Raw genomic sequence first — 23,059 nt, forward strand, 5'->3', positions numbered from 1 at the left:
ACCGAGTTGAGTGTGGACAGAAGAAAAGAGGAACAGAGACTGAGCCCTCTTATACACCTACGTTGGCAAATTAATGTGGAGGGGAAGCCAGCAAAAGGAGATGGAAGAAAAGCAATCAGTGAGGCAGAAAGGAAACTAGGGGAATGGGGTGTCCTGGAAGCCAAGTGAAGACATGGTTTTAAAAAAGAAGGAAGCCAGAATTTTGTCGAATGCTGCTACAACTTCGAGTAAAATGATTGCCAAGAGCTGGCTATTGGATTTAGCAAGTGAAATCTTGGAATTGCAGCTAATTGCCCTGACTGTTGCCATTTCCTTTGATCATTTTCATGGTCTTTGGTGCGCCACATTACCCAGAGAACCAGCTATGCCATCAAGATTCTAACAGCCTTTGGGAGTACATTTGCTCTTTAGTTGTACATTGTAGTACGGCAGTTGATGTTTACTAAAACTGCATAATCTAAAGTTTTCTAAGATCTTCTTACTATAAAATGCTATAGTTCTGTAAGGTATGGACTTTTAATTTCTTAAACATTGTAAATTATGCTTTGTAAAAACTAGCCAGATGGTTCAGACTAAAAGATGGAAATTTAAATCATTTTTAGAGTGCTCCTTTGGGGACCAAGCTATGCAGTTTTATGAATTATATGTAATATGATGTAAGATCGTGTAACTTTATGCACAATGACTTTTCTTTCTTTAAGCCGGAGGATTCTGGCACCTATACCTGCATTGCTAACAATGCCGCAGGTGAAGACACACACACCATCAGCCTGACTGTTCAAGTTCTTCCGACTTTTACTGAACTCCCTGGAGATGTGTCATTAAATAAGGGAGAACAGCTCCGATTAAACTGTAAAGCAACTGGTATTCCATTGCCCAAGTTAACATGGACCTTCAATAACAATATCATCCCAGGTTGGTAATTTAATTCTTAAGAAGTGAATAAGTACACTGATAGAGAACTTGAAACCCATCTCCATTTTCTTTAACTGTGGGAATTGATTGAAAAGTTGCATGAATTGATTGCTTTAAATTCTGTAAAATGTGTACTTTTGCCTGGATTTTAGCCTATGCCCAGGATATGTGTTCTTTTCATTCTTTAGAAAGGACACGTTGATTACAGGACCATATATTGAAGGATATAGGTAGGTTTTTTAACCTAAAACTAATTCCCCTCCCCGAGAAGTCATATACACAGATGCCCAAATGTATCCCCCTGGACCTCTTCGCTGTTCTCACTCAGTCGTGTCTGAATCTTTGTGACCCCACCGACTGCAGCCTGCCAGGCTTCTCTGTCCATAGGATTTCCCAGGCAAGAATACTGGAATGGGTTGCCATTTCCCCCTCCAGGGATATTCCTGACCTAGGGATCAAACTCGTGTCTCCTGCAGCTCCTGCATTGGCAGGAGAATTCTTTACCACTGAGCTACCTGAGACCTCCTTCCTTATTGATTAAGACAACTGTGAGAGTCCTGAAGATTCACCTAATTTTACAGAGAACTCTCTTTTTCATTGTATGAATTAACCTCTCTAATCCACTATCAGAGTGTAGATCAATTAAGTAAACAATTTCCAATCTGTGTGTGCACTACGTGTTCAGGTAGTGCCACGCATCACGGGGAAGATGTGTTGCTATCTGTTAGACTTTTAGCACCAGCACGAAGATACTGTTTGTAAAAAGAAATTGTTGCTTCCTAAAATTGAGTTCTGAAGTACTACACTATTAGCACTTAAGAAATGCCTCGCTAGAAAGTTAGTAATAAGCTTGAGTTTTCTGTTATAAAGATTTATGATAACTAGAATTCATCAGCTGTGTCACCTCAACAGTAATAGTATAATATACTTCACTAAAGAACAATAAACTCTAAAAAACCTAATCAGCACTGTTTTCTGAAGATAGAATACTAACTTAGATATTTAAGTTTTTAAAGCTTAATTTTCCACTTACTATTCAGCAGTATGAAAACTTTAAAAGATAATTTGAACCAGCTATATAGCACAGGGAACTCAACCCCATGCTCTGTGATGAACTAGATGGGTGGGATTGGGGGTTGGGGGAGTGGGGGTGGTCCAAGAGGGAGAAAATATATGTTCACATATACCTGATTCACTTTGTTGTACAAAAAATACTTAACATTGTAAAGCAATTATATGCAAAAAAAAAAAAGATAATTTGAATGGGAGAGAATCTGCAAAGTAAACATACTTAATGTAATTAGATATTGGTTGGTCTAATCGGAATCTTATTTAGTATCGATTGTTTTAGGATTCACATATTTATCTTATACTCTATTCCAAGTATTGAAACTACCTTTGGTAATTTATATCATTACCACTTATGGGCAAGTTCAAATTATTACAAATTTAATCTTGTCATTATTACCTAACTAGCGTAGGTGTTCATGACTTTCCTTCTGAGTTGCCAGGTCAGTTGAATTATAACTGAAAAGATTTCCATGTTCTTGATGTAAATTGTTTGGGAGGAAAAGTGGTGGTGAGAGAAATGAAATGGAAAATGTCATATTTCTGAAGGAAAGATTTTTGAAACCTAGAGAGAGTGCGAGCCAGCGTTAGGCAACTCTTTGAGATGAAAGGTGTAATCGAAAATAATTTTAGAAGATGTTTGTTATCATTCTCTTTTTCATTCTTCAAACAAGTGTCTAGAGACATTGCAAATAGCTCAGAGGAAGAAATCTCTGGAAAGGGCTCTCTCCTCCAGTGTCATAATGAGATCTCTTTGGTTGAATTGCTGACCAACTCATAAATCTAACTTGCAAAATACTGAGCTGTTGTGATTATTTTCTGAGGTTACTGAGAGACATTTGTGTACTCTACTTTGTTTCCTTCAGCCCACTTTGACAGCGTCAGTGGACACAGTGAACTTGTTATTGAAAGGATATCAAAAGAGGATTCAGGCACTTACGTGTGCACTGCCGAAAACAGCGTTGGTTTTGTGAAGGCAATTGGATTTGTTTATGTGAAAGGTGGGTGAAAGTGTTCTGTTTTCAGTATTTATGATGAATGGTTTGTATTTTGGATCCCTATTGTATAGTAATATGATGTAACTTCATGTTTATTAGTTTAGTCTTATTTCACAGATGTGCAAACTCATGAGATAAAAACAAATTATGAATGTTCATCTCAAAAGTAGGTAAGCAGTATGTGAAGAGATCATTTGGCACAAATGGCATCATTCACTTAGATTACTGAAATGGACAAAATTCTCTCGCCGATTAGCATGAGCAGCTGATTCTGCAAGATTCATGGGGCTCAAAAGTGGCTTTTCCCCTCTTCACTAAATTGTCTTTTAAATAGGTTAGAATCACAAAGACTAATATACACTCGTCTTTTGTTATTTTCCAGAACCTCCAGTCTTCAAAGGTGATTACCCTTCTAACTGGATTGAACCACTTGGTGGTAATGCAATCCTGAATTGTGAGGTGAAAGGAGATCCCGCCCCAACCATCCAGTGGAGCAGAAGGGGGATTGACATTGAAATTAGCCACAGAATCCGGCAACTTGGCAATGGCTCCTTGGCCATTTATGGCACTGTGGTAAGTCACACTGAGTTGTCAGTACACACTTTAAATGTCACAATCAACACCTCTCTATAGGTGCCATGGGAAGTTTCTCTGCATTCCTATTTTAATCATAAAATCTGAATCAATGGGTTCTTTTAAAAAACTGAAAAGATAGTTCAAATTGATGATTTTTAGCCCTTCAAAGGAGTACGAGCAATAAAAAAATTAGCTGCTTTGTTCTCCATCATTGACCTGTTATTCAGCATCAGTAGATAACTTCCTTAAATCTATTTTAGAATGAGGAATTTGAAGAATTACGAACACTATTTTAAATATAAGATAGATTTCATCACTAAGTCAACAACTTTATCAGGCTTTCCAAAAGCTTCAGTAATTCAGGCAATATTAGTACTTTAAGTTATTCTAATTTGAGGGTCAAGGGAATGAGATATTTTATCTAAAAAATTCTTAACTAAAGATGAGTTATTTGTTAACCCACTGTTGAATTCATTGAAATCGCAATTAGACTATACTGCCCAGTGGACCTGTTTCAATGGACCACTTTCGGTCTTTTATTCAGCTTGGTTTTATTTCAGCATTAGATGCTGTTGACTGTTCCTTCAATTTTGAGATGATTTCTACCTCTGGCTACACTAATCAGTCTGCTTCTTCACCGCTGCTTTCCCCGCTCTACCGCTACACAAACATAACTACTTTTGAAGTCCTTGGTACTTCTTCTTATATTAATACTGATTTTCCACCACACAATTTCAGATTCCTAACCCTATGCCTTCAACCCTGAAACTCTTTCAAGTTCCACCTACAGTTTCCTATGAGAAATTTCTATCTGGATCATGCATTGATAGTTTGACTAAATTATCTAAACCAACATCCATCTCTCTTCTCCTACCCTCTTCCACTTCCTGCAATTCAGTTCCCCCTAAATGACTTATTCTTTTTATTAACAAGACCAGAATTCCTCTGTTCATAAGACCTTACCAAAATCTCTAATTAGATATCAAATCTAAATTCATGTGGTACTTCTTTTCTATATCATGTATGTATAAATTTATCACTTATGTTCTGTGATTTGCATCACTAGTAAATTAGTTTTTCACTTTCCTATATTTCAAGCTTCTAAAGTAGAGGCTAACATTAATGTTTTTAATAACCTCTGTAACAAAGAACTAGATATTTATTCATTTATTCTGAATATTTAATGCTTTTTAAAATATCTATTGGAGAAGGCAATGGCACCCCACTCCAGTACTCTTGCCTGGAAAATCCCATGGATGGAGGAGCCTGGTGGGCTACAGTCCATCGGGTCACTAAGAGTCATATTGGCATTTTTCTTTACTAAGATAATTTTGGATAAATCATTATAAAAAATGGTATTTCTGCTTTGGTTTCTACCAGTTATTGTTCCCTGAGAGTTCCCTAGGTTGTATAGAAAAAAAAAATTTAGCTAAGAATTTCTTTTTTTTTTAATCTATTTGTATGGTTAAATATATGTAAGTTTTCCTATTTCTATTAAAATACCTTTTCATAAACACAATTGCATAAACAAGCTCATGGTGAAAAAAAATATGATTTTCACTGCTCGGTAGGCTGTTTTTATAAAACACTGCTTATTTCCGTAGAATGAAGATGCTGGTGATTATACATGTGTAGCTACCAATGAAGCTGGGGTGGTGGAACGCAGCATGAGTCTGACTTTGCAAAGTAAGCTGCTTAAATTTGATGAAGAAATATCCATATAATTGTTCATTTAACTTTCTAGCAAATACATTAATGGTAGCTTTCAGAGTCTAATTTAGTTTGCTGCTGCTGATAGAGCAATTGTTATCAACCAGAAGACTGACACAACGTTGCACAGGTATTTTTGTCTATTTTACCTAACATATACAGTTCAAATTTGCAGTGGTTTGATATCAGAGCTTTTGTTGCTGTTTGCAATATATTCAGTCAAATACCCTTTTTCTAGCTCCCTACCATTCTTGTAAGGAGCTTACAAAGATGTCATTTTATGGCACTGTAAAACTAGGTGTTAAAAATAAAGACTAATGTAAATGAACTCAAGAGTTCTCTGGATCAACTGCTGTCAATCTGTTGTGAAGTATCTGTGTGTTCTTGGCAGGATGAGCATGCTTGTGATAAAGGTCCTCAGTGTCAACAATCAGAAGATAGGTTTCTGTAATTTGAAAAGCATGAAAGACTCCAGTGACTCAGTGGACAGACCCCAGAACCACTTCAGGGGCTGACCTGAGAACAGTGTCATTAAGTTAAGGAAATCAGTTTATTTTGTGAATAGGCTCGGTATTTAATGGAATGAATTTACATTTTTTATTCACGATTAAGAGATGCTGTAGACCATTTACTAACAGCTGTTTACCAAACTACTATTCTCTAAAACTTAAATAGATATTTCTCTATTTCTATATATTCTCTGAAATGCTGAACAGATATTTAATAGATATTGAAGACGGTGGTACCCCCTGCAGCCTTAGTGAGGTATAATTGACAAATAAAACTATGTATATTTAAAGCATACAGTATAGAACTTGCCTGGTGGTCCAGTGGTTAAGACTTCTACTGCAGGGGGTGCAGGTTCAATACCAAGTCAGGAAACTAAGATCCTACATGCCACGTGGCATGGTGAAAGAAACTAAAGTGTACAGTGTGATGATTTGATTTACATATATTGAATACACTGTAAAATGATTACCACAATCAAGTTAATTAACATTTTCATCACCTCACACTTTTTTGTTTGTTTTTTTGTGGGATTTTTGGTGAGAATGTTTAAGATCTACTCAGCAAATTTCAAGTATAGAGTATGGGGTGACTAACTGGAGTCATCATACTATACATTAGATTCTCAAAAGTCACTCATTTTTATGATGAAAAGTCTGTATGTTTTGACCAGTATCTGCCCACCTCCCCACCCTTCAGCCCCTGGCCACCCCCAGTCTATTCTCTGTTCCTGACTTTTTAAGATTCTACATGTAAGTGGCAGCATGCAACTATTTGCCTCTTGTCTGGCGTATTTCACTTAACACAATGCCTTCCATGTTGTCACAAATGGCAGGATCCCCTCCTTTTCGTGGCTGAATAATATTCAGTAGAATAATATTCTATTGCTGAATTTTATTCTAATAGAATAAAATTCTAATCTATACAATAGAATATTATATACATTATATACAATAGAATATTATACAATAGAATATATTATTCATAAGCTTGTTTCTGTGTCTAAGATAGTGTTTTATTAAAATACAAATGTACCAAATAATAACTTTATGGATATCATTAGGAGAAAAGTAGAGTGCCATGATTGAATAATTCTGAGAAAAATAGATTAAACAAAGTTTTCATTTATTAAATATATATATATATATATATATATATAAGAGCACCTACTATATGCCAAGCTCTGCTTAGGTGCACCAGTTTTCTTTACTCCAGATATTTCCAGAAATGTTAGCATGCAGATGTGAATTTAACTCAATTAGAGGAGGATATAATAATCTAAATTTCCCCCCCAAAAATGTTATTCTCATGAAATCCCCCCAACCCAGGGTTTCATAGCTTTCTTGGGTGAATGTATGTAGGGCATCTCACAATTAATCTCCCCAGGAAGAGTGATTCACTGGCCAAGTTTAAGAAATACTGCATTAGATTAGCTCATTTACATATACTGACAATAAATTCATTGTAATAAATGAGGGATATAAAAAAGTAAAAAATACAATGTTTAAGATTAAAGTACCATAAGAAATGTCTTCATTTAGATAAAATGCTCATATTTAACAAATTATTATATGACTGATAGAATTAATTAAACTTTGAAAGATGTGCATATGGAATTTTTTATTTTCCTTTTTAAATTTTTTTACATATGGGACTTATTGTTAAATTAATTTATAGACTACGTGCCATTGGAAATGTTCAAATATGGAATCTAAATGAAGAGTCTTAGTTTTATTTAACACTTTTTTGACCATAATAATATGAACAGGCTTATTTAGTCAATGTTCTTATTTAGTGTGTTGCATGACTAGTTGAGCCATTTACTTTAGTCAACAACAGTTTATGGAATACATAATGTAATCTGAAACGGGAGGGGTGTTCTTAGAGCCCGGAAAGTTCTTAAAGTGATTTTAATATAAACGTCAAGTAAGAATGCAATTTGAGGATGATGCGGACATATATATGAATAATACATTAATAACACTGAAAGATTCAAACCTCACGTGAAAGAATTCCTTTTGTAAAAGACAACATGTCAGTGATACTTTTACATAAAATACTATCATAGTAGTATTACCATAAAACACATTTTACTTCTGTTTTTGTTCTGTGTTCTATCATTCCAGATACAGCTCCTGGTCTGTAATATGCAGCCACCACCCTGAATTATCTCATATGCATCACTTTCTGTTGAGCCAATCCTTCCACCAGTTCAGTTCAGTCTGAAACACTGCTGTCATCCTATCAGACTCTATCAAGAAAAAACACACTCCCCTATTCTCACCTATTCAAATGTAAACCCTTTAGATTTTCTTTTAAGATTTTAACCAAATGTTTAAAACCTGCATGCTGCTGCTGTCCAGGCTGAATCACGTTTCAGAGCTAACTATCTCTATACTGTTTGCTTCTCTCCATGGCAGTTCCTTTCTTCTATATGTAATCTTACTCATTTTTTTTTAAAATCCAGTTTAAGCTTCTTCTCCATGAAGTCCTTTATATTCTCTTTCTTGACATTGTAGACCAGTATAAATATTATGCCACCAACTTTTTATATTTTATAGTTCCTTTTATCTTTCCAATACCTTCATTTGAACAGCTGTCATCCACTATAGATACTGTTGACCTCTCGCTCCTCCTTGAAACACACTTTGGTTACTAGGATACCATTTTCTTCTGAATTTCTTCCTTCCTCAGTGATCAGCTCTGAGTATCATTTACAGGCTCATTTTCTGTTCATTTCTTACCTAATAATGTTGCAATAGTTTCTGTCTTTGGATCTCTCCCTCTCATTTTAGACTCACTCCTGAAGCAATCTTACCTCTATCTCTATTCTAAGCTTGAGATATGAATAGACATCTCCACTTGACTGTCCTACAGATATCTCAAGCTCAGCATTTCTAAATGGATGCAAATCATCATTCCTTATTCCTTCCTAATAAATCTGTTCTTTCTTGCGTATTCTACTGAATTTACCCAAAGATAAACTGTATTCCCCAAATCAAAACCCTGTAGTCTTCAATTCATCCCTTTATGCTATACTATTGAATGGCTAACTCCTACTTTAATAATTCTTGAATGTCTTCCTTTACCTCTTCATTTCCAGAGACATAACTTTTGTTTGGTGTATTGAGTCACTATTGTTTAGGCTCTCATGTTACCACACATTTATCTATTCTGTACTAAATTCTATTCTACCTATTGTGTTACTAAATTTTATATGTATCTTATAGCTCAATAACTGGTTACTTGTCTGTCTTATAAATAGACTCTGAATCCCTTGAAACTAGATACTGTATCTGTGCACAATGCCTGGCAAGAAATAAATTCTCAATATATGTATATATTGAGGGAGAACACAATGGCACCCCACTCTAGTACTCTTGCCTGGAAAATCCTACGGACGGAGGAGCCTGGTAGGCTGCAGTCCATGGGGTCGCTAAGAGTCGGATACGACTGAGCGACTTCACTTTCACGCATTGGAGACAGAAATGGCAACCCACTCCAGTGTTCTTGCCTGGAGAATCCCAGGGACGGGGGAGCCTGGTGGGCTGCCGTCTATGGGGTCGTGCAGAGTCGGACACGACTGAAGTGACTTAGCAGCAGCAGCAGTATATTTTGAGAATGATGATCAGTGATGAAAGAATAACTTAATAACAACTCTTAACCTCAAAAAATGATGTAAGGGAAAGAATTAAATGTTCACCATGTAAAACACAGACAAAAGCAATAACAAAAATAATAAGAACAGTAGTACTAAGGATATTTTCTTCTTGTCTTTTGTTGAAGATCTGTGCTTGCATCATCTTAGTTGAGTCAAACAAGATCCTCTGAACTAGGCACCATTTTTAAGGACACAGTGATTCAAAAAGGTAGTAAAGAGCAGAGGCAGAATGTGAATCCAGAAAAGCACAACTGCAGAGCCCATGCTCTAGGCTAGATTGCTTAGGCATTTAAAATTTTTACCGTTTACTAAATAAAACATTCTGTCAATGGCAATTACAACCTTAACAGTTGAGAAGCTACATTTTATTAAAAAAAAATCAGTTTAATTTTTTTCTAAATAATGTTATATAATATGACTCACAATGTAAATATAATTCCACAAAAACTAAAAAACATGTGCTTTTCTCCATAGGTCCTCCTATTATCACTCTTGAACCAGTAGAAACTATTATTAATGCTGGCAGCAAAGTCATCTTGAATTGTCAAGCAACTGGAGAGCCTCGTCCAGCCATTACATGGTCCCGTCAAGGGCACTCTATCCTCTGGGATGAGCGAATTAATGTGTTGTCCAACAACTCATTACATATCGCAGCTGCTCAGAAAGAAGATACATCTGAGTATGAATGCGTTGCTCGAAACTTGATGGGTTCTGTCCTTGTGAGAGTGCCTGTCATAGTCCAGGGTGAGTGTGATATTCGTTTACCCTGATATGTTCTTATTAAACAGTACCTGGGGCAATCTAAACAATAAAAACCATTCAGCATCTTAGCCCACATCTCTTGTACCCTTAAGATACTTCTAGATTATAGGGATAGGACAAAAATCACATTACAAACTGAAGAGATTAAAAACAGTACAGATGAGAGCTGCAGAATACCATGTTAATAATTCAAAATCCCAAATGGAGTTTTCTTTTTAAAACTAGGTTAAAATTATTCTCAAAAATCAGTGCATAGTTTTGCTTCAAAGAATGACATATTTCCAAAAGGTAAACAGCATATAAATCTCTTCGTCGCTCACTCTTTCAACAGCCATGTCCAAATGAATCAGGACTGGAACCAGGAAGAAACTCTAGTTAACTGCTCAGTGCTTCTCGGATGCTTCGGTTTTCATTTTACACTAAAGAAGAGCTTCCATAAACAATTTCTCAGCCTTTCTATGTTCAGTGCTAGACCGAGTGCATGTCTTCCATGAAATCTGACTTATAATTTTTGTATTTACAATAACAGAGACCAAGTACAGTGTTTTATTTGCAGTCCCCGGTGGCTTTTCCCAGTGGTCGGCCTGGAGACCCTGCAGTGTCACTTGTGGAAAAGGGATCCAGAAGAGGAGTCGTCTGTGCAACAACCCCTCTCCAGCCAACGGGGGGAAGCCTTGCCAGGGATCGGATTCAGAAATGCAAAACTGTCACCAGAAGCCGTGTCCAGGTACACCTCTTTATTCAACAGACAGGCACGTGGTTCAATAGATACCCACTTCTGTCCCCTAACTATGGCTTGTCTCAGTATAAGTTCTTTCCATTGAAACGTCCCTGATGGTGTTAACGTGTCACCTTTGGATAGTGGATGGGAACTGGTCAGAATGGAGTCCCTGGGAAGAATGCACAAGGAGCTGTGGACACGGCAACCGAACCAGGAGCAGAACTTGCAATAATCCATCAGCTCAACACGGTGGGCGGCCGTGTGAAGGGACTGCCGTGGAAACCATCATGTGCAACATTCGGCCTTGCCCAGGTGAGAACCCAGAGATGGGCAAAACTTGTGTCTTTTTGACCCATACAAAGGAGCTATAATTACCTTTTCTTCTTTATTGAGAAGAGATGTTATAGCCTCAACCTTTGAACACATTCTCTATGTTTCACTTCTGTCTCATGTATATGAGGGTGTGGCATTAAATTAGTGTTAATTCAAGTACCTGATTTAACTGAACATGAGAAAGATTTCCAAACTGTGGTATATTTTTAATCATTTAAATGCAATCAAATTAACAGAATTTTAGAGATGTTGAAGACCTTAGATAACAGCTAATCCAGTCATTCATTTTCAGATGAGAAAAATGAAGCCTAGAGAGGTTAAAGACCTGCCCAGAAATACACGGCTGGCAAGGAGAAAATAGCATTAGCTACATTCACTCAATAAATGTCATGTGCTAGGAACCATGCTTAGGACTTTATCTACATGTCATTTTTGACTTTGTGAAACAACATAGGTATTTTAGGGTTCTAGGTGTCTTCACTATAAGAATCTTTGCTGCCAAGCAAGCAGTATTGCCACACAACTAAGTAGACCATAAGACAATTTTGCTGTAAAAGATAAATTAATGAAAATAAAGGTACACCTAAAAGGATATAATTAAGATGAAAAATTGAAAACAAAGTTTTTAAACAATTTGTTGTGAAAAATTAAAAATGAAAATATTTTGGAAAATACTTGAATACATTCCAAATGTGTGTAAATTCATGTTATAGTTGTATTGCTTCCCCAGTGGGTCAAGTGGTAAAGAATCTACATGCAATGCAGGAGATGCAGGAAACTTGAGTTTGATCCCTGGATCAGGAGGATCCTCTGGAGAAGGAAATGGCAACCCACTCCAGTGTCCTTGCCAGGGAAATCCCATGGACAGAAGAGCCTGGTGGGCTACTGTTCATAGGATGCCAAAGCCGGACATGACTGAGTTTGCATGCACGTAGTTGTATTGGGGTATATCTTGGAAAACAAAGGTACTTCCTTTCTCAAAGTTTATCATCAATGATTCAGGATCTTAGTGTGTTAGCCACTCAGTCATGTCCAACTCTTTGTGACTCCATGGACTGTAGCCCACCAGGCTCCTCTATCCATGGGATTTCCCAGGCAAGAATACCATTTCCTTCTCCAGAGGATCTTCCCAACCCAAGGATTGAACCCGGGTCTCCCACATTGCAGGCAGATTCTTTACTGTTTGAGCCACTAGGGAAACCCTCAGAATCTTATGTTGGATATAAGTTCTTTCTGATGTAAAAAAAATCTGCTGTAAGTCTTTTCAGCTGTCCCCTGAGAGTAAAATGAACAGAGGAGGGATACTGCTATTTTTTATCAATATATGTAACATATATAACTGATCATAGACACCTGGACCACAGTTAAATAAATGTTCCATCCCATTCTCAGTCCTTATATTTCACCAAATTCTCTAAGTCAGATTCTGTCTCAAATACCACAATTCTGGCTACATTATGTTACCATTTTCTAGAAACATATTCATCAAGAAACACATAACCTTTTCCTTTTGCAGGGATATAAGAAGAGCTTGATGGGTTTGCCTGCAACTTTTAATATTGTGTGATAAATTTGATAAAGACAGCATTAGAAACCAATCTTTAGTACCTAAATTAGCTAAAAATGATACTGGAATAATTAATACTCCTAAAGGCTGTTATGAATTACAGTTAGTCACTCAGTCATGCCTGACTCTTTGCAACCCCATGGACTGTAGCCCGTCAGGCTGCTCTGTCCATGGAATTGTCCAGGCAAGAATATTGGAGTGTGTACCCATTCCCTTCTCCAGGGGATCTTCCTGACCCAGGGATTGAATACAGGGTCTTCTGTATTGCAGGCAGATTCTTTACTGTCTGAGGTACCAGGGAAGCCCCTATCCTATGAATTAGTCATTACCCTTTTATATTCACCATAGCTTGGTAAATCTTTGCTTTTGACAGGTGGGAGGGATGATTGTGCTCACCGAAGGATTTACAAACTGATATGATATCACTTTAGTATGGTATGCAATCCAACTTTATACTCTTATTTCACACTTCAGTAAGTTTTCTTATCACTGTATTTTCTATCAAGTCATTATACATAAGTTATTGACTTTGCTAAGACCATCACATCTGCTCATCACTCTATAGATCTTAATGAGACCTAAGATGTATATAATATAAAAATGGGAACACTGAGTCAGTAGGGAAATGAAACCACTGCCAACTTGTTGAAACCTGTCAACCAGTTATTTTATCTTTCACAGCAAAATTGCCCCATAGCCAATTAGTTGGAGGAAAACCTCTTTGGGGCAAAGATTCTTAGAGTGACTATACTAGGTGTGGTATATTAGGGCTTTTTCAGATTAAAGTGACAGAAATTAAATTAAAATAAATAGACCATCTATTTAGACCATGTAAATAGACCAAGCTTAAATACTAAGCATCCATAGAAAATTCTATTTTCAGGTATGATTGAATCCAAGAATTTGGCTAATGTTCGTACCAGAGTGTTTTCCATCTCTCATCTCTGCTTTCCTTTCTATGGCTTTATTCTTCATTAGACACTGTGTGTGTGGAAAAAATGACTGGTGGTACCTGGCCTACAAGGGCCTTAGAATCTAAGGCCTCAGAACAAAAGAGTTCCTCTCTCTCAGAATTTGTATCAGCCTCTGGGAAGGAACTGCTTGATTTTGTGGGTCCCAGGCTCACCTCTGAACTCAGGGAGTCCAGGAGAAGGATACTGCTCTGAGAGCCAGCTTGGGCTACTTACCCACAGTGGATCAAGAGAGGCAGGCAGGGCTCCTTGTTTGACAGCCTGAAAGAAATCCTGTGGAATAGAAATCACTCATTAATCCAACAGATATTTATTGAGCACTCGGTCTGTGTTCAAGGCACTGTTCTAACTGCTAGGATTAGAATGGTAAATGGAGAATGTCACTTGCATACTGATAAGCGTATAGAACAAACTCAAGAGTTGAAGTGAAAGAGCATACCTGGAAGAAATACTTTACCTGAGATGGTCTAAAAAAGGGATGTTGACAAAAAAGAGATAGTTACCCTCTGCATTGGATATTGCATTCTATTGTACAATTCAGGAAACTATATGATAAAATATTTGATATGAGGAAATACATGATAATTTACTGAGGTTATATAACTACTAAAAAGTGAATTAAGGATTTGTACCCAAGTTGATCTGATTCCTAAGCCTCTTCACTTAGATCTTGGGTATCTTAATTTGCAGCTGAGAATTTCTATTATGTTATAAAAATTAAATGTTCTTATGAAATCTAAAAAAGATTAAAAAGCCAAGATTATTTTAATCTTGAAAAATTAGAAAGTTAATAACATATCAAACCAGAAATACCTGATTAATCTTTGTACAGTTTATCAGCTATGATATCATTTAGCTTTTCATTATATAGATATTTGTACATGTCCTAAAATAAAACTCAAAGGTGTCTTTTTTTCTTTCTGTTTTTATTGAGTAACTATTGGCTTACTGCAGTCTTGCTCGCTGTTCTGTTGGCTTACTGATTTTTAGACTTTCTTTGGTTATCTCTCAGCCCCTAAACCGATTGAATTTAGCTGTTATTATGGCATATTGTCAGTGGTGTTCTGGATCCAGCCTCTGAGAGCGTGTGTCTTTTCCCACTGGGAGTTTCATGACATCACATTAATACGTAGATATTGACCATGGTGGGAGTGTTTTGTATCATAAAAACTATAGATGCTATAAATCAGTGTTTCCTCCCTATTCCCAGAGAGCTGGCTGTTAAACATTTATCAGTGTACTGCTACTGCTGCTGCTAAGTCGCTTCAGTCGTGTCCAACTCTGTGTGACCCCATAGACAGCAGCCCACTTGGCTCCTCTGTCTCTGGGATTCTCCAGGCAAGAACACTGGAGTGGGTTGCCATTGCCTTCTCCAATGCATGAAAGTGAAAAGCGAAAGTGAAGTCGCTCAGTCCTGCCGACTCTTAGCGACCCCATGGACTGCAGCCTACCAGGCTCCTCCATCCATGGGACTCTTTATCAGTGTATACCACTGCAAAATGGGCATAGCCTAAGATGGTCTTCTTCATCCAGGGGGTATGTCAGCATCTTAGGGACAGAAGAGGTTTTCTTTTAATACATTGTTGGATTCAACTTGATAATATTTGTTGAGACTTTTTACATCTATGTTCATGAGAGATATTGGCCTGTAGTTTCCTTGTTTTGTAATGTTTTTGTCTGGTTTTAGTATGAGTGATGCTAGCCTCATAGAAAGAGTTAGGCAGTAGTCTCTCTGCTCTGTCCTTTGAAAGAAAAGGTAGAGAATTGGTATATGGTCCATTTTTTCCCACATATGTTTGGTAAAATTCAACAGTAAACCCATCTGGTACTGTGTTTTCTGTTATGGAAGTTTATTAATTAGTGATTAGATATAGAACTATTCAAACTGTTTTCTCATGTGATTTTTGGCAAATTGTGTCTTTCAGGGAGTTGGTCTATTCCATCTAGGTTGTCAAACTGGCAGACATAGAGTTGTTCAAACTCTATTAATATTCCTTTTAATATTTTTAATACCCATAGGATCTATAGAGATGCCTCCTCTTTTATTTCTGATATTAATAATTTGTATTCTTGTTCTTTTGATTAGCCTGGCTAGAATCTTACTGATTTTATTGATCTTTTCAAAGAATCGGCTTTGGGTTTCATTGATTATTATCTATTGATTTCCTATGTTCAGTTTCACTGATCTCTGCTCTATTTCTTTTCTTCTTTAGATTTCATTTTCTCTTCTTTTTTAGTTTCCTGAGGTGGAAATGTAGATGATTTATTTTAGATCTTCTCTAATATATGCATTCAGTACTATGAATTTCCCCCCAAGCACTACTTTTGCTATATCCCACAAATTTTGATAAGTTGTATTTTCATTTGCATTTAATTCAAAATATCTTCAATATCTCAAGATTTCTTCATGAAATTGTATTATTTAGTAGTGTGTTGTTTAATGTCCACATATTTGGGGATTTTGCATCTATTGATTTCTAGCTTGATTCCATTGTGGTCTGAGAACAGACATCATATAATTTCTATTTTTTAAAATTTGTTAAAGTATATTTTATGGCTCAGAATGTGGTCCACCTTGATGAATGTTCCATGTGAGCCTGAGAACAATGTAAATTCTGCTGTTCTCAGATGAACTAGTCTATAGACGTCAACTACATCTAGTTGATTGCTGTTCTTGAGTTCAGTCATTTCCTTATTGTTTTTCTGCCTGCTGGATTTGTTATTTCTGATTTTTCCCAGTCATATATGCTTCATAAACTCTTTTTCCCATTCCACGATCTCTTCCAAGATCACACTTGCATTTATGTGTCATGTCTCTTTCAGTGCAGTTGCTCAGTCATGTCTGACTCTTTACGACCCCATGAATCGCAGCACGCCAGGCCTCCCTGATGTCTCTTTAGTCCCTTTCAATTGGAACAATTTCTTAGCTACTTTTTACATTGTATGGCCTTGCTATTTTTTAAGTCTATAGGCTAATCATTTTGTAAGAATCTTCCATTTAGGTGTGATATTTTTTCATGATTAGATTCAGATTTTGCATTTTAGCAGACATATCATAGAAAGGATTTTGTGTTCTCAGTACATCATATCACATGACATCTCAAACTGGTGATGTTAGCTTTGTTCACTTTAACAGTGAACAGTGTTTTTCCAGTGTGTAGTTACTATATTTACCTTTGTAATTACTAAGCATTTTGTAGGGAAACTTTAAGACTTCGTAAACATCTTGTTTCTTATCAGTCTTTTACCTACCATTTTTAGCCTCTATTTATGATTTATTTTTGCTTTAAATCGGTTGTTACTATGATCTTACAAGACATTTTATTTCTAACTCAATCATATCTCCTACATCTATTATTGGCTTTCCATTGTAGGAAAAATCTTCTCTCTCTCTTTCTCCCTTTTTTTTTTTTTTTTGAGTTATATCAGTAAGAACTCAAATACCCTTTCCTTCAGTGATTTATAATGCACAACTGTCATTTATTATGATGCACAAATTGTCCTAGACTTGGTTAGTAGAGATCCCTTGAGGCTATCATCTTCAGTGTCCTCTTGACCTGTCCCCATGATTCTATGAACACTTCTACTTTCTGGTACAAATTGCTATTTTAGGCCTACTCATTGGAAAAGACTCTGATGCTGGGAGGGATTGTGGGCAGGAGGAGAAGGGGACAACAGAGGATGAGATGGCTGGATGGCATCACGGACAACAGAGGATGAGATGGCTGGATGGCATCACGAACTCAATGGACATCAGTTTGAGTGATCTCCAGGAGTTGGTGATGGACAGGGAGGCCTGGCGTGCTGGAATTCATGGGGTCGCAAAGAGTCGGACATGACTGAGTGACTGAACTGAACTGTCTTCCCTCAGTTAGAGATATTTCTAAACTGACAGTCTTCCCTTTAAAAAAGATTGATATCTTCTGGGGTAGGCCATCCTGTTGCCATATGAGTCAGTTATTAAAGATATATTGTTGGATTGCTGAAAGACTGAGCTTTTTTTGAAGTATCATTCTGAAAGCATTGAGAACTTTGAGTGAAGAATAGCAGTACTAGCTTAGGGCTCACACTTAGGTGATATTGTGTGTCTTATACTTTTCTAACACTTTTCATCTATCAACTCATTATTTTTCATGCCCATCCTAGTAAGGTAGGTTCTTTTCTTATCCACATACTGCAGATGAAGAAACTAGATACTCAGAAGCTAAGTAATTCATCTAGGATCACACAGCTAATAAGGGCAGAGTGGTTATTCAGGCACAGGGTATCTGCTCTAGAGTCTCTGCTCTCTTGTCTTTCCAAAATCAGAACCGCAATGCAGTGTAATAACAAATTCATCTGTTTTACTTTTCATAATGTTCTAATTCCTCCATAGCTGTTGTCTTTTGTATTCTTTAGATACTATGAAATTTTACACCTTCTCTGGTTTATATTGTCATTTTTGCTATCCTTCCATTCACAGAAAAGAAACATTTCAATTCTACCACGTTTCATGCCATGAAATTCAATTTTGGTTAGGGTTTTCTCAGTTCAGTCGCTCAGTTGTGTCCGACTCTTTGCAACCCCATGAATCGCAGCACGCCAGGCCTCCCTGTCCATCACCAACTCCCGGAGTTCACTCAGACTCACATCCATCGAGTCAGTGATGCCATCCAGCCATCTCATCCTCTGTCGTCCCCTTCTTCTCCTCCTGCCCCCAATCCCTCCCAGCATCAGAGTCTTTTCCAGTGAGTCAACTCTTCGCATGAGGTGGCCAAAGTACTGGAGTTCCAGCTTTAGCATCATTCCTTCCAAAGAAATCCCAAGGCTGATCTCCTTGCAGTCCAAGGGACTCTCAAGAGTCTTCTCCAACACCACAGTTCAAAAGCATCAGTTCTTCGGTGCTCAGCCTTCTTCACAGTCCAACTCTCACATCCATACATGACCGCAGGAAAAACCATAGCCTTGACTAGACGGGCCTTAGTCAGCAAAATAATGTCTCTGCTTTTGAATATGCTATCTAGGTTGGTCATAACTTTTCTTCCAAGGAGTAAGTGTCTTTTAATTTCATGGCCATATTGACTTAAAAAATTAAAAGGATCTTCAGCTAAAACCTCTATCCATATGTCATAGAAACTGTAGCCCACTAGGCTCCTCTACCCATGGAATTCTCCAGGCAAGAACACTGAAGTGGGTAGCCATTCCCTTCTCCAGGGGATCTTCCCCACATAGGGATCAAACCCAGGTCTCTTGCATTGCAGGCAGATTCTTTACCATCTGAGTCACCAGGGAAGCTCCATAATAGAATCTACAGAGATAAGAAATTAATAAATGTCACCCAGTTGTAATCCCCCCAAAAAATGCATGTATCATAAGGCTTTTTATAGGAAATAAAGTCTTTCATTAACCAACACCCTTGAAAACAGGACATATTAAAACAGTTGGAATAGCAGAATTTTGAAATGCCATAGTCCATATATAATAACTATGAACATCAGTGATCTTAATTAATAAAGTAGTAGTCTTGAATAGTACTTGCCATTTAGTGAAAGGCTTTCTTTCCCTTTTATGTTTAGTCAAATAATTTTTAGTAAAGATTCTTGTCAGCTGAAATAAATTTGTGACTGTGTTTCTTGTGTCTACAAAGTACAAGAATATGTAGTCAATTCAATTAGACAACAGTTAATTAGAAGAAAATTCAAGATGTGTTTTGAAATATTTTCTAAACAAAGAAACCAAATGATAATTCCATTCCTTGTTTTTCAACTTACAGGTTGTGTTAGTAAGAGAATATTTAGACAGGACCTTAAAGCCCTATGGTTCCTATCTTGGTTAAACCTGGTGACCACGGCAACAAGCTTTTTGAGTCCCACATCTAGAATATACCTTTTGACAAAAATATGACCTGATTCTGACTTATACATAAGAGAAACCAAAATGTTTATTCTCAGCCCCTACACCTGGAAGGAAACATAAGGTTGTTCCAGTCCTGTGGTCAGATGGTGTAATATGTTAGTTACTAAAAGGAAGGCCTTAATCTTATTTCTTGGAAACTACAGGTCAATTTTTTCTGTTGTTTAGGAAGCAGGTGAGTGTGTTATTTAGAACTTTTAATCCATGAACATTATGTAATGGGGAAAAATTTTCAAAGAGAACTGTGCAAATCATCATGCTCTTGAAAGGTCCAAGTACATTTTTAAATGTGAAGCTGAATCAGGTTTGAAGATGTGGCCTTGCAGTGTGGGGTCCAAGTTATCATTATGGAGACAATTGTGTTCTCCATAACTGCATCAAGATTTGTTATACAGCTTAGCTTCTGGTTCCTTCCACTTTCCCCCAAAAATAGTTAGGGCTTATAAGCTCAAACTTTATTTACATGTAATAGTTTGATTACATTTAATTTTAATAAAATACCCCTTTGGATAATTTTAAGCATTTATTTTGGCATCAGGTAGCCTTCTCAATTTCCCTATAGACACTAATTCTCATGAAAATCTAACCAAAGGGGGAAGGGAAGAACATCATTTGTTATGTTTGCTTTGGTTCAATTTCAGTTGTTTTCGATCCTGGGCTAATTTAACTCATTACGAGTTATTTATTTGTATAATTTTTTTTTCTAACAAACGTGGTTCTGTGACTTGAAACTCTGTTTTGGGATGTTTGTAGTTCATGGAGCATGGAGTACCTGGCAGCCTTGGGGGACATGCAGCGTAAGTTGTGGAAAAGGTACCCAAACAAGAACAAGACTGTGCAATAACCCACCACCGTCATTTGCTGGATCCTACTGTGATGGAGCAGAAACACAGATGCAAGTTTGCAATGAAAGACACTGCCCAAGTAAGACAAATACAATGTTTGTACTCTCAATAATTTAACCTCTATGTCTTATCTAGGGAGTATGTCATTAAGAATCAATGTCAAATGTACACACTGCTATATTTAAAGTGGATAACCAACACGGTCCTACTGTATAGCACAGGGAACTCTGCTCAATGTTATGTGGCAGCCTGAATGGCTGGGGAGTCTGGGGGAGAATGGATGCATGTATATGTATGGCTGAGTCCCTTTGCTGTCCACCTGAAACTGTCACAACATTGTTGATCAGCTATCCTCCAAAACAAAATAGAAACTTAAAAAAAAAATCAGTATCAATAAGATCATCACTCAACCTATCAATGTGCAGGGTTTAACTTGATCGTTTCTAAGTAGTAACAGAGCACATATGTTTTTCTTTAACCCAGTCGATGGCAAGTGGGCCACTTGGACCAGTTGGAGTGCCTGTTCTGTATCCTGTGGAGGTGGCGCCAGGCAGAGAACAAGGGACTGCTCTGATCCTGCTCCCCAGTATGGAGGCAACAAATGTGAAGGGAGTGATGTACAGAGCGATTTTTGTAATAGTGACTCTTGTCCAAGTGAGTGTTGGAAATAGTGAGTCAACATTATACTTTCTTAAAGTTTCATTATGGCCTTAAGTCCTTAAAATTACAGCAGTCTGTTACTTGATTTGTCTGCCATTGGTTTAAAATATCAAAATGTTGTGTGGTTGCTGTTGTGTCTATATAATACCATAGACCCCACTGATTTATATGGGCAGAGGTTACATCCTATTTCATGTTCTTTATAGGACCAGCTGCAGAGTGCAAGGACTAGGGCATCCTTCCCCAGTAACTGGTGATGCTTCCTGAACAGAAGCAAGGAGGTGCCTCTCTGCCTTAATTTAGTCACCCAAGCTAGAAGTGTGGACCCTAGCAACATTTCAGTTCATTGTATCCTGAATGTTATAGCTTGACTCCTCAGAAACCTTTTCTCATTCCTATCCTGCAGCTCCTGGAAAACTCTCTTTGTTGTGGTTCAGTCACTAAGTTGTGTCGGATTCTTTGCAACCGCTTGGACTGCAGCACGCCAGCCTCCTCTGTCCTCTGCTGTATCCTGGAGTTTGTTCAAATTCATGTCATTGAGTCAATGATGCTATCTAACCATCTTAGTCTCTGCCTCCCCTTTCTCCTTTTGCCTTCACTCTTTTGCAGCATCAGGGTCTTTTTCAGGGGGTCAGCTCTTCGCATCAGGTGACCAAAGTATTGGAGCTCCAGCAGCAGTCCTTTTAGTGAATATTCAGGGTTGATTTCCTTTAGGATTGACCGGTTTGATCTTGCAATCCAAGGGACTCTCCTAAGTCTTCTCCAGCACCACAATTCAAAAGCATCAGTGCTTTGGCACTCAGCCTTGTTTATGCAGGTTAAATGGAATTGCACAGTCACTGGAATGTATACCCAGTTTCCAGTCAAACCAACAGCTAAACCTCCTGTCTTTGGAAGATGCCTATTTATAGATCTGGGTGTTTCTTTTCACTTCCTGGATAGAGTCTTTCTGTACTCTTTGGATGAATGTCATTGTTTACCACTTCTCCAATGGTTCTGTGTCGTAGCTCATGGTAACTGGAGTCCTTGGAGTGGCTGGGGAATATGCAGCCGGACATGTGATGGGGGGCAGATGCGGCGGTACCGCACATGTGATAACCCTCGTCCCTCCAATGGAGGAAGAGCTTGTGGGGGCCCAGACTCCCAGATCCAGAGATGCAACACGGACATGTGTCCTGGTGAGCTTCCCAACCCCTGGCAGCAGAACAAGTAAAGCCTTTCATTCAGTGCTCCTTGTAGCAGCCCCATCGTTTCAGGTCTTGAAAGCTGTATAGGTAGAGTCACCCTGGGGGTAGATTTTATAACCCATTTGTTAATATTGACCATCTCGTTCTTGTTCACAGTGGATGGAAGTTGGGGAAACTGGCATAGTTGGAGCTGGTGTTCCACCTCTTGTGGAGGAGGTGAAAAGACACGAAAACGGCTGTGCAACAATCCAATACCATCTAAAAGTGGTCGCCCCTGCCCAGGCGATGCTACTCAGGTATCCAGATGTAATATACAAGTATGTCCAGGTAAGCAACTGCATTAGACTTTAGCAGGACCACATTTATATCCATTCTGAGCCCTCAAATTACAAAATAGTGCCAACTCTGGGTGAAAGAGGGGCTTCCCAGGTGGCTCAGTGGTAAAGAATTCACCTGTCAAGCAGGAACATAGGTTTGATCCATGGGTTGGGAAGACTCCCTGGAGAAGGAAATGGCAACCCACTCTAGTATTCTTGCCTGGGAAATCCCATGGAGAGAGGAGCCTCATGGGCTACAGTCCATGGTGTTGCAAAGAGCTGGACACAACATAGAGACTAAACAATGACAACAACTGGATGGAAGAATTGCTGCAGCTCTGCGCCAAAGCTCATGCTGTGTATTAGTCT

At 37.8% G+C, this 23,059-nt stretch overlaps 1 protein-coding gene across 1 annotated transcript in view; it reads left to right on the top strand.

Annotated features, from left to right (window-relative positions):
* HMCN1 (hemicentin 1) overlaps positions 1-23,059 on the top strand; it is a 537,733-nt gene that overhangs the window by 461,805 nt on the left and 52,869 nt on the right. The window contains exons 83-93 of the mRNA XM_068985901.1: positions 702-915; positions 2,850-2,984; positions 3,364-3,554; positions 5,162-5,243; positions 9,910-10,179; positions 10,754-10,924; positions 11,060-11,230; positions 20,435-20,605; positions 21,010-21,180; positions 22,194-22,364; positions 22,530-22,700. Of these exons, the coding sequence (XP_068842002.1) occupies positions 702-915; positions 2,850-2,984; positions 3,364-3,554; positions 5,162-5,243; positions 9,910-10,179; positions 10,754-10,924; positions 11,060-11,230; positions 20,435-20,605; positions 21,010-21,180; positions 22,194-22,364; positions 22,530-22,700 (1,918 nt within the window). The remainder of the gene's footprint in view (positions 1-701; positions 916-2,849; positions 2,985-3,363; positions 3,555-5,161; positions 5,244-9,909; positions 10,180-10,753; positions 10,925-11,059; positions 11,231-20,434; positions 20,606-21,009; positions 21,181-22,193; positions 22,365-22,529; positions 22,701-23,059) is intronic.

Source organism: Capricornis sumatraensis, chromosome 14 (assembly GCF_032405125.1).
Source record: "Capricornis sumatraensis isolate serow.1 chromosome 14, serow.2, whole genome shotgun sequence".
NCBI classification, from domain to species: domain Eukaryota; kingdom Metazoa; phylum Chordata; class Mammalia; order Artiodactyla; family Bovidae; genus Capricornis; species Capricornis sumatraensis.